The sequence below is a fragment of the Lagopus leucura genome, unplaced genomic scaffold (genome assembly GCF_019238085.1).
Source record: "Lagopus leucura isolate 7727_CA_CO unplaced genomic scaffold, USGS_WTPT01 Super-Scaffold_73, whole genome shotgun sequence".
NCBI lineage: Eukaryota > Metazoa > Chordata > Aves > Galliformes > Phasianidae > Lagopus > Lagopus leucura.
The window spans coordinates 49,854,771-49,867,448 of NW_024962252.1; the positions used below are offsets into that span (position 1 = coordinate 49,854,771).

The 12,678-nt window shown below is 42.6% G+C and overlaps 1 protein-coding gene across 7 annotated transcripts in view; it reads right to left on the reverse strand.

Moving 5' to 3' along the window:
* Window positions 1-9,414, reverse strand: part of REPS1 (RALBP1 associated Eps domain containing 1) — a 62,428-nt gene extending 53,014 nt beyond the window's left edge. For 4 of the 7 annotated variants that reach the window (XM_042886924.1, XM_042886933.1, XM_042886910.1 and 1 more), the window contains exon 1: window positions 9,184-9,412. In XM_042886924.1, the coding sequence (XP_042742858.1) occupies window positions 9,184-9,336 (153 nt within the window). In that variant the 5' untranslated portion in view covers window positions 9,337-9,412. Of the gene's footprint in view, window positions 1-9,183 lie in introns of all 7 variants that reach the window. The other 3 variants (XM_042886917.1, XM_042886902.1, XM_042886942.1) reach the window with 2 other exon arrangements.
* Between the last annotated feature and the right edge of the window lie 3,264 nt (window positions 9,415-12,678).

Here is a 12,678-nt window from a genome sequence, read left to right on the forward strand (position 1 = left end):
TGAAACAGATTAAAGTTCATCCTAAGGAGTAATCCACACCATTAGATAAAAAGGGCCTCTAAAGCAGGAAGCTCTTCACTTGAAACAACTCATCAGTAAGGTAGCAAGAGAACTTTATAAGTCTGCAGTGGGTAGTACATCCTGCCAATTGAACTGACAAGGCAAATCTACATACCCAAACCATTGTGGCCTGACACATCTGACCCCCAAGTTCAGGAAGAAAGCAGCACAGGGCAGCTTTTTCCAAACAAAAAATGTATTCAGGAGACATTCCTGACCTCAACCCATTCCAGAAGTGGTCTGCAACATCTCCTGTTGTTCCTGGCAGCACATATGTCAATGGTGTGTTAAAGACTCATTCATGGATGATACTTCCTAATGCAGTAGCTTCAATTTTTCCATTTCCAGTCAAAGCTTTTGGTCCTGCTAACAGCTCCTGTAAAAGCTGTAGCAGGCATACACAAAAATCTCCTCACTATTAGCCTCTCATACAAACCTCCACAGTTCCCTTATTGCTTTGATTATTCATTGTAAAGGCTGCTAATCATCATCTATACACACAGATGAACATAAGGCGTATGGTTATCAAAAAGATGAGGCAGATGTATCCTGCATGTATTTGAACTGCCTACAAGATCATGATAATGATTTGGATCGGCCCTTTCTCCAAAGATTACTGATCTAGAGCCACAGACTTTCCCCACCAGACCCTAACTCTTAAGCAAATTATTGCCAAATATCTTCAAAAGTGAGATAAAATAAAAAAAATGACATACTTAATAGCACCAACAAAGGAAAATAAAATCCAGATAGCCAGATGAACATTCAGAAAGCAACTACTGTCCTAACTAAACTGTACAAAATGCTAGCTGGAATAACTCAAGGTAAAGTTGCTCTCTGCTCACATCAAGAAGCTCTCTAACTGCTGTTTTTCTGGTAGATGCCCATGTGAAAGATAAGTAAAAGGCAGCAAAGAAGACTGGGAAGGAGAAGAATTGGAAGCAGCAAAAGACAGCCTGAAGACCTAGAGATGCAGAAAGAGAGGTTCTTTTAAGAGGGGATATACCACATACCTGTCTCCTCTTCCTATGCAATTTTACATTACTGCTTAACCTAAATAGCTCTTTGCTCAGTCACACCATTGTTATGTTACTACTCCTTCCTCAGCTCTCAGTTGCACAACTCCCCACTCCTGAGCATTAGCTTGTTCTCATGTATCTGATCATGCAGTATGATTACTCCGCTCAGTAAGCCTGCAAAAAGCGACTGTTATTGTTTCATTAAACTGAATCCTTCTACTGTTCAGCCAATGCATACTTCAGCAACTACAAGGAAGCACGTGGCTGGTGGCAACGATTTGTTCATGTGCCTCTAAACTTCTTGCAAGGCTGTAGCCTCAAGAAAGTTGCAACGCTTTGCATTTTAGAGGCGTGGAAAAGGTAGAAATGAGGCAATTGAAAAGAATGTCACATCAAAAGTAGTTGCAAATCCACAAAGTACATCTGTCTAAATTAATCCTCTGTAGATCAGAAAGATATGTGAATATATCAGACTACTAAGAATTCCCTTCAAAAGAAAGCACGTCTCCTTTCCATGATGGTGTCATGAAGAATTCAAGCAACAGGAGGAGGAAACACTTCAGCACCAACTCTCAATGACTGAATCAGCCTGTGACAATTTCAGACTCCCAGGATGATTCCATCGTACTCAAGTGATTGCATTTTCCAGAACAAATGGTAACAGCCATGGTAGCCATGCAATTACTGAGATGGCATCTAAGCTCAGTTTTGTATCAAAGAGGTATTTTAAAGCAATAACATATTTAGCATTTCAAATTATTACTATAACAACAAATCGTGCAAGTTTCTTCAGGGGAGGTCACGTGAATATCCTAACTTTGGATGTTCCTGCCATGCTACACTGGGGATTTTTCCTGCAAATTCCTTCTTCATTGCTAAATGTTCAACAGAACACCAAGCACATTTTGACTCCTTTCAGACCTTCTACACAATTGATTGGTATTCCTTGCTAATTCATTTTCTTACTTCCTGCATTTTAGTATTTTCACCAAAAGTCAATTTTCATCACTACACCAGAACGTAACACAGAAAAGCTCCAAAGAATGAATATGAGCTACTGGCTGTTTACTAACATACAGTGAAAATTAAGGCATTCCCTAATCTCAGAATTAGTCATCACACCATGGCATGGCCAAAAAGGACCGGTCAGATCTGCCTTGTTATTCCTGAACGCTTCCATACAAGTTCAAAAGAAGCTCCTGTACCTACTGCTTTATGCTGCTCTCCCACCTACGTCTGTTCTCAGAGTTAAGCTGATCAAACAGCCCTCATCAGTTACTCTGCACTGCTTTCCTCCTCTCAACAAGGTCTATAAGCCTTCAAGTCTATCAAAGTCAAAACAAAATTCTAGTCAAAATTCTAAAAAAATGTGCATGTATAAACTATACTTGGGACTTAAGAGTTACTTGCACCAGGTTCTTAAACAATCTCAGACAGTTGTACACATTGCTGCCACAAGAAGAGACTTTCCTACAACATTTATGAAGCAAGATTAATGCTAAATTTTTGTACAGCCCAGTGCTGGTCAACCTCTTGCAGAATTACTGGAGAAAAAGAGACTTGTTTAAAGTTGAGTCTGTTAACTGCTCTGTTAATATACTTTGGAAGCATGTTAGAGCTCAAAAGTTAATCATTCTAAAAATTCAGGTCAAGCTGTCATCTTTCCCAAGCCTTTCAATCTATCAAAGCATTGTTTTGTACACAAACAAGCAGTTCATACACAGTTGTAACGCACTTTTTCTATAGCAAGTGCAGAGGATGATCTATTTAGACAACAACCCCAGTCAGAAAAACACACGCATCACAAACACTGAGCACTGATTCTGTAAATTAGCGCTCGTTTAAGCACTGCTGGCTTAATACTCCATCTGGAGAAACAGTGAAGGAAAAAGAGCAAATAGGAAATGTATCTTCCTACAATAATCACTACACAAACTCAAGCGAATAAAGTCTGACAGGCGATCTATCGCTTACATCCTTTGAACTCGCATAGGCAAAGAGCTGAATTCTCTTAAGGTCCAGAAATTCTTAAGGAGGTCTAATTTAAAATTGGTCATAAATATAGCAAATATTTATGACCTAATACATGCAAAACTTGTCTGCAAGAGCTAGCACTTCAAAAACTAGCAAACAGAACTGAAAAGTCATGGAGACTGCCACACTATCATAGAATGGTTTGGGTTGGAAGGAACCTTTGAGATCATCTAGTTTCAAGCCCCCTAATATCTAAAGTAATATTTATTGAAGATTAGACTAAGGTGAAGGCATGTTTGCAGCTTTTCTAGGGGTGGAGGAAGTGCTCAACAGCTTAACACAAAAGAATTACACCAAGTTCACAGCACAAGTTTGTAACTTGATTCTAAGACAGCTGCGTTTCTCACAAAAGTTCCCGATATTTCTGAACAGATTTTGCCATGTCAGAACGGGTCTGATTTGTCCCCTACTGTCCTCTGATGACACATGAAAAAACCCACAAACCAACAAACAAAGCTGAGCTGTGATACTTGAAATTTTCTCAATGCTGTGCTAGCATATGGAATCACGAAGAGATTATGTATTATGAATTATGAATTCCGGTCAATTTCAAAGGCTGAAAAACAATTACAATGAGAAATCAGCTGAAAATAAATATAAGTCTAATAGAGCTTATCTACAGCGCTAAAGTTTTGCCATCAGCTTCCTGCTTTTGGTTTAAAAAACAATGATTATTCTCTGAGTAAATGCTGCTGAGATATGAGACTGCTCAAACTAATTAACTGTGAAAACAATTTGCAGCCCAGCAGTCTCTGTGAAAGTAACAACATTTGTGTAAAACATTTGTACCAGAGGTCTGTACAAAACGCAAAGCACAATTCACAGGATACAAAGACTAAGCACAGTTTCTGGCACTAACAGAAAGCAGGCTGTTTAAATATCTCATCTTCACAAGAAACAAGTTTAGCTTACTGCTCAGCTGACATGAAAGAAAAATGCTCTGCACTTGCATTTTAGCAAAGAGTGGGCAATTCACAAACTGAATATTTGCAGCTTTAGACCTAGGAGCTGCTTGTATTTACAGCAGATTCCTAAAAACTCATTTCCCAAACGAGAACTGGGATACAGCATGAAGTACAAACATCCCTATGTTATATGGATTTATGTATACAGATTACATACGATTGTAACTATAAAGAGCTATTTACTCATTAGCCTTATGGTGCTCAAGCTAACAAAATAGTACAAATAGAAAAATACTAAATACAATTACACATTTCTGCACTAAAATGCCTTAATAATCAGCTGTTACAAACTCTAAACTAATTTTATCTTAAAATGTAGAAAAGCTTATAGCTTTTAAAGTAAAACAAACAAACCAAATACACATGTTGGATATAATTAATGAGCTATTTAAAAATTGGGCTTGTTTGCAGTTTATGCAGAAGTTATAATTAGAAGAAAGTTGGTGTGGGTTTTTTTTTTTTTGTTTCGTTTTTGTTCTTTTTTTGTTGTTGTTTTTTTTTTTTTTTTTTTTTTTTACACAGCACACATTTTTTGAGAGCTGGAAGTGCTATGAATTTTTAAACATACTCCAAATACAAACAGTGGAAGGTATGGGATCTGCATGCAAAACGTATTTTAACTTCTTAGCCCACTACCTGAGAAAAGATGATGAATTCAGCAAATTAATCGTAGTTAGATTAATATTCCGCATGTCTCCACCGCTCAGGTAAACCTAAGCATGCCCTGGCTCAGCTTGCACTGGCACCACAAGACCACATACGTCCACACCTTGGGTGACTTCCTGCGCTGCCCAGAAAGCATAGCTAGTGGACAGGACTCTGTGCTCAGGGTCTGGACCTTCCAGAGAAGAAGCTGCATCACAGGTATGACAGGCACTCTTACAACCCTGATGGTAAGGCAGAAAACTCTGACAGAGTTTGAGGAAAACAAGCAGTGGCAGTCATTTCTACATCAATCACAACAAGGATCAAAATTAATTTGTCCCTACAGCCTCCTTAGAAATGAAATATATTTCAAATTGGATAACAAGAGAAAGACCAAAAATAGGCTTTACATTAGGTTTTAAATGGGCTAACATGAGCACACCTGTAATTAAAACAAAATGAGGGTAATTGTACAATTTATCTATCATTTCCAAGAATTTGTAGCAAAAAAACTAAGGCGCACGCTGTCAACTCTTAAGATGGTAACTCACTACTGTTAGAGAAAGTGCATGCAAATTCTTGTGTATTATTTGTACAGCAGTATTGCTGTATTTGTAAAGCAACATGCTTTGACTCCTTAATTTCAGATGAGTATCATCTGCACAGCTGACTTTATTCTTGTCTTGTAAAGTTTCTGGAATTCATACTCAAAGAGTGATAGTTTGTAAAGTTAAGTGAATCAGTTGGATAAATCAGACTTGCACAGATTGAACAAATAGGACAACTACTATACTAATTTCACACATAGGTGATGAACTTTTGCTGTTGTTCCATCCAACGATAGCTTTTACAGGCAACTTCAGCAGCAGTAGAGGGACCAAGAACTGACTTCACCAGCATGTCTACATTAGCATTTTAGGTCAGACATAAAAAGTGTGTTTGAAGCAAATCTTCTGTGCATCCCACTGCTCCAGGTCATACTATGGAAGCACCTCACAACAGGCTACCACGTTTTTGTTTTTTTTTTCTAAGAAGCTGACCTAGAAGATGCACTCTAGGAACCTAATGCTAACACAGGCCAGAAGACCATGCCAGAACTTTGTCAAAGCAGACTTTGTGAAATGCATATACAGTGTCAGCATCAGGTCCTCAGCTTCACTTGTGCTGTGTTTCATTACTTGCTTATACAAACACCAACGCACAGGTAACTGAGTTATGAAAAAAATAACTTGACAAAAAAATCCAACCACCCAGCTTTTGGCTAAACAAGCTTCCTCAACCAGCACACCGCGTATTCAAATGAATGACAGTGCCAGGCAGCTCCAATTTCCCATGATTGAAGTAACAATGAGATCTATGAGAGGTGACAAGTGAAATACCTGGTCACCCTAAAAGGGGAGGGCTCTCCTTTCTTCTTCCAGCAAATGCCTCTTTCCTTATGCCAGTGCTGACATTCATTCAGCCTCCTAGTTAGCTGATACAGAGATAAAAATCAACAAAAAATTGAAATTTTCTACTGCACAGCCCCTGGAACCAGTACAGCACAAAAGCATCAGACAAGTGGAAGAAGCTGCAAGCACGTGGCTGGGGGGAGACTGAGCCACCTCCATCAGTGGCTTCGCATCACTAGAACAGTTTAACTGCAGAATGAAACCACGCCCTGAGAGCAATTTAAGTACTTGCTTACAGTTAGTACCCTAATACTAACTGCTGTGAAGTAGCTGGACTTACTATCTCAACACATATAATTCTGTTCACTATTTTATGCATATCTTCTACCTTAACGCTAATTTCAACGACATGCACCAAAAAAAAGCAGAAGTGAAGGTGAACAAAGGCTGGTGTTCCCACGTGAGCAGTTTAGGTTTTACCACAGTCTGTGCTACTGTCACTGTGGTAGTGCTATGGCTGTCCCTTTTTCGGTATATACTATGTATCGTGTACAGGTTTTCCTTCTGAGTTTTTGTTGCCTTGTGATGTATACGATTTATATACATCAAATGCAACTGTTTCAGTCTTCTGCATGTTCATTCCTTCTCCTTCATCAGGCAGCTGAGAGAACCCCCTTACAGCCAGATAGGAAAATGATTAAGAGGTTATTAATCTTTCATGTTGTAAAACATAAAAATCTCAAATAAACATAACCCTTTGCAGGAAAGGCTGCCTGTCTGTCTTTGGGGTGGATATACTTGGGAACAAAACAAGTTATGGGCCCAGAAATGCAATTAAGTCACACATGCTCATTTTCAACAGAGTCAATTCTGGATTATACAGAAGTTATTTACAGACCCAAACGACTGAAGAGGAAAATCTCAGGTAGCTTCTCAGGACTACATGGTGCCTGTGAATTTGAAGAACAGCAATTTTGTACTGCTTTGCATTTCACATGACTACTACTACAACTGCATTCCAGGATTACATAAGATTTGAGAAACTGAATTGAGTTCCTTTCCGCCACAAACATCAGGTGCTTCAAATGAACAGGTAAGGGCACAGTACTGTGAGGTTAAAGGAAAATCCCACCTCCATCACACAGTTTCATTATTTCATAAGCTCTATCATTCGGAGTTTTTAAGTTTTGTCTTTATAGCTTCGGAGCAGCAAATACAATTTCTCTTGAAAAGATAATGTCTTGGTACAGGCATCGAGCAGAGGCATATTTTGGTGAGACCAAGAGCAGCTAAGCAACTAGAGTCTGTCCTTAAATACAAGGTACTTCACAGGTGACCCGCAGTGATTGCACAAGCCGTCTAAAATGAGTCACACTGCTAAGAGCATTTTGACTTTCCTTGTATTATTTACAGTTTCATACCTCATGCAATCTAACATCTCCTTTGCTCTTTTAACTGCGAGGTTTTCCTTGCGATCTCTACAGAGATAAGCTAGGTCTGCTCCTTAGTTTGCTTATTTAGAAACTATGGAATGATGCCTGAGTAGTTTAATCTTTCCTTCAGATGTGCTCTACCTTGCAAGAAAATACTTCACCTCCTCTGCAACAGATAAGGACTTAATCTGTGGCCACTTGCATTCAAAATTCCAAGTCTCTCCAAGTTCTTGTACCCAGCGCTCACACAAAGCAAGCTCCAGTACTAGTCTAAATCCCTGTGCAGATAACACAGGCAAGTTTTACGGAAAAAGAGATTTTAAATGGAACAAACCTGCAAATATTCACTTTCCTGGGATGATTGTTCTGAAACGTGCTGGCCACATGCAAAAAGTAGCAGGGGGTGGCCCTTGAGAAAGCTCATTCACAAAACACTGAGCACACAGACTCTAACCATTCAGTCCTGTCTGACAAGTCATCAAATAAAAGATTACTAGTTTTACCAGTAAGAAGTTTTTTTTATTCAGCCCTCTCCTGCTTCTTTATTTCTATTTAAAAACAACTACTGCCAACTATCACCTTTCCTACTGAGCTGGAGCACATGATTCAAGGCATCTGGAGTCCTTTTAACTAACCCAGTCGCACTCACGGGCCTAGAACAAATCAGTAATCCTCGTTAAGCATAAATATTCTCCTGAAATCTGGTAATAAAGTGCTGAATGCTGGCATTCGTGCACTGTATTTCTGGCTACAGTAACTGCTGCTTTGTTAGAAGGGGCTGCTCATCTAGCTAAAGAAGAGGATGTAAGTGCAGAGAAGATAGATCGGCTTTTGGGCATGGTTCTACCAAAAGCATTCTTTCAAAGTAGATATAAGTATTTCTAAGTATGGAATAGGAAACTCCAAAAGCAGGAAACTGCTACAAACAGGTGTTGGTGAGAATGTTTCACTGGGAATACTTTCCTCAAGCAATCGCGAGAGGCACATCAGAGCTGACTGCTACGGCAGTAGCACTGTCCTATTGCTACCAGCTTTTAGATGTTACTTGCTCATGGAAGCAGTGCTAAAACTCTTCTTATACTCATTGTAAGCATGGATCTATATCATTCTTAACACCGCATTTTCCAGCGTTAGAAATATTTTGTTAACCGCAGCCGGTATCTGCCACGAACCCTCATAAAAAACCGTGTGACTTGAATGAAGCAGACCAGCCTCACTAACACCCAATGGCAGAAACCCACAGTCCCTCCTTGTTCTCCATCCACACACCGCAGGAAGGACCCTTCCCACACCCCAATGCTTTTCAGGGTTCTCCGGACGGCCTCAAACACGGCAACACCCCACAAGCCACTGTACTGGAGGAGCCCCGTCCCGCCCCGCAGGCCACACACACCCAGCAGCGGTGCCGTACGCGAGGACGCGACACGCCGCAGTCTCCCCTCGCTCCATCCCACCCCCAGTGCTCAGGTGGCCGCCGCCGGCCCGGACAAAAGCTCCGCGCCCCGCGTGGGCTGCGGGAGAGTCGGGTCGGGTCGGGCGCGGCGGCGGGGAGGAGCGGCAGGGCGGACCGAGGCCGTCTCCCCGCCGCGGGTAAGAGGCGCGGGGCGGTGCCCGGGCCGGGGTCCGGCACGGCTACCTGCATCACCACGTCGTTGGGCAGCTGCGCGGCGCGGAACAGCTCCAAGACGCGCCCGTTGGACGCCACCTTCTTGGTGCTCTCGGTGTCGCAGTAAGAGAAGAGGTCGCAGTAGTAGCGCTGCTCCGCCTCGCTCAGCGTCAGGCCCTCCATTTTACGCACCGGTTCCGCGCAGCGCTGCTGCTGCCGCCGCCCCGCATCCAGCGGCGGCAGCGAGAAAGAAGGGGAACGCGCGGGGCAGCCCCGCGCCCGGCCCGACGGGGAGGCGGAGGGTGGACGCCGCCGCCGCGCGCCCCAACCAACCGCCGCGCGCGAGCGATAACTCGCACCGTCCCCTCCACCAACCGCCCGCCCGGCCGCCCACACGGCGGCGCGCCTGCGCGCCTCCCCCCGCGCCTGCGCACAACCGCCTGGCGAGCGCGCCCCGGCGAGACAGGCGGGGCGGGGGCAGCGGCGGCGGCGGCGGAAGCGGCGGCCTCGGAGCCGGAGGGGGGGAGGGGGTGCGACCCAAGGCCCGGATGTGGGGGCCGCAGGTAGCGCCCCCTTCGGTCTGGCGGCGGCGCTGCCCCGTGTGGGGCGGCTTAAGGGGCGGGTGGTGGGGACTCCCGTGCGACCCGCGCAGCTGTCCTGGCCTCGAGTGGTTAACCGCCTTTCTCGCTCAGCAATGTTGGCATCTCGGGAGCAGCGTGAACAGCGTGGTGTCCCACAGGCACACTTCTGTGCGGCCTCGAGGCCCGGGGGTCCGCCCCACACCTTGATAATAAAGAGTTACACCTTTCACGACATATGCTGTACCGTGAGTGATTGCCTTACTCAGTATGCTCTTTCCAGTGCCATAGAATCACAGAGTCGCTTTGTGAGAAGGAAGGAACCCACAGGACCATCGAGTCCAACTGCTGGCTGCCCACAGCACCACCCCAAATCCAACCCCAATGTCTGAGAGGATTCTCCAAACACCACTTGAACCCCAGCAGCTTAGGGCCGTGACTGCAGCCCTGAGCAGCCTGTTCCATGCTCACCGCCCTCTGGTGAAGAACCAAAAGTGGATGAGCTCACTCACCCCTTCAGCCAGATCTCCTGCTCTGCGTGTCTCTCACTTATGCTTTTCCATGATGCCAGGTGTTCACGAGGTAAATGCGTGGTCTCACTGCGGTGCAACAAAGGTCTTTCCAGCTTGTTTGCCTTCTGGAAGGAGCCCAGCATCTTTGACATATTCATCATCATCACAGAATCATCATAGAATCATTTAAGTTGGAAGGGACCTTTAAAGGTCATCTGGTACAACACCCCTGCAATAAACAGGGACATCTACGCCTAGAAATTAAATGTCATGGTCCCCTGGTGGGCCCTTTGTATGGCTTGACCTAATTTAAATCCAGTACTTGGTATACAGAGGCATCTTTTCTTCTTTTTTTTTTTTTTTATTCATCCTTCTTCCACTTTCCCATTTCACCTTCCTTCACAGCTTGCCCATTTCTTCCCTTTCCAGATTGCCACATGCTGTCTGATCTACTGCTCTTAAGTACCCCATCCTTTCACAGAATCACAGAATGACCAGGCTTGGAAGGGACTTTGAGGATCATGAATCTCCATCCCCCCTGCCACATGCAGGGCCACCAACCTCCCCATTTAATACTAAACCAGGCTGCCCAGGGCCCCATCCAATCCTTGAACACCTCCAGGGACGGGGCATCCACAGCCTCTCTGAGCAACCTGTTCCAGCACCTCACCACTCTCACAGTAAAGAACTTAATTCCTTTCTGCCTAATTAACTTGAATACTTTCTGCCTATCTGCTGAAGATGGTTATGTTCTGGACTTAAACAAGATTCATCTTCTCGCTGTTTGAAATACTTGGTCCTCCTTTGGCCAATAACTAAAGTTTGTGATAAATCAGCTTATAGTTAAAATAACAAAGTGATCTTCCAAAAAATGAATAATTGTCCAATTTTTGCAACCAGAAATGATATTAATGTTGAAACCACATTTCTCAGTTAGTTAAAATCCTTCAATATAGGCTATGCTGAAGACATAATTAACTTTTTGATATTATACCTAGTTATTATGATTTTACAGTCTGAGATAAGGCCAACTTATCATCATAGGTCACTTAATTTGAGCTATTTTCACATCAGAATCTCTGTAAGTACAATGAATGTAACCTTACCCCCACTGCTAAATTGCATGCTGCAATTCTATTAGTTACAGAGTGCTGCTTGTAGAAGAGATTGTTCAAGTACTTATTAGGAGGTGACTGAGTTCCAAGTGCCTTTGCTTCTTGCAGTGACTGCATGCTAGCGTGGGCCCTGGCAGCTAAAGATTAATACATGCATCTACAGCCATAAAGTCCTTCACAAGCTGGTGTAAGGACACCAAAATTATTGTATTTGTCAAAATAATTTTGCATCATGAGTTTTACGTCTAAAAATAGTCTGTACAACTTATTATTTTAATTAAGAAGCTATTTTATTATTAGCATTTTTTGCAGTGCGGCCAGTCTTTTCACATTAATTACTTGGCTGCAAAAGCATGCGTAAGACACAAAGAATGCAGGGAGGAGATTCCCTAGAACAGACTATTGCTAGTGTCTCGATGCCAAACAATGCTGATGTTTAATAAACACATTAAAATGATTTTCTCACTAAAATCATGATTTGCCAATCGAAGTGTAAGGGAGGTTATACTGAGCTATTCACCATGCATAGCACCACACTGAAGGTGTTGAAGTAGCAATTTTGGAGAACAGATTGATGGGTCTTATTTCCAGTTTTCATGATACAAAGTTACCTTCTTCCCTTGTGCTAGTTCAGTGACTAACCAGGAAGAATAAGAACAAAATGCCATGCAGCAAATTAATTTCTAATTCCCAAGGAAGCATCTTTTCCTCCAAGTCCCAGTACAGTGCTTTGTCTTTGCTAGAGGATCTTCTTTTCCCCCAAATTGGTTGCTCACTAATCTCCAGGATGAGGAGAGTTTTGCTCTTCAGAACACTATCTGTTCCCACCAGGGCAGAGTCAGCATGTATGAGAAAATACATACATAGAATTTCAGTGAACTATAAATGAGAGTTTCTTCCCTGTTTCGTTTTGCTTTTACAAGATGAGCTGAGGAAGATACTGCATGTTTCTGAGTTACATTAATTTCTCCATAACTGCACTTCTCAGTGCACCATGAAACTACATTTCTATTATTAGCTCATTTGGTTTGCAAAGATCTGTATCACAGCATTTCCCAGAGTTCATGCTAGATATGCAAAGAAAGAGGTTTTTGGAATAATACCCATCAGAGTATATAATCAGAAATACTCTCATACTTTGTATAGTAGAACATGTTTACAGAACATGAGAAACTTGATTAACTGCCTTAAATTACAATTTAACAATATCAAGGGGAGGAACTCTCTTAGCTTTTAAAATATTGTACTTTTTATACTCTCTTTTTAAAACATCTTCTTAGAATTTGGAGTTGTGATGAGCTAAGAGTTCAGCTATTCTCC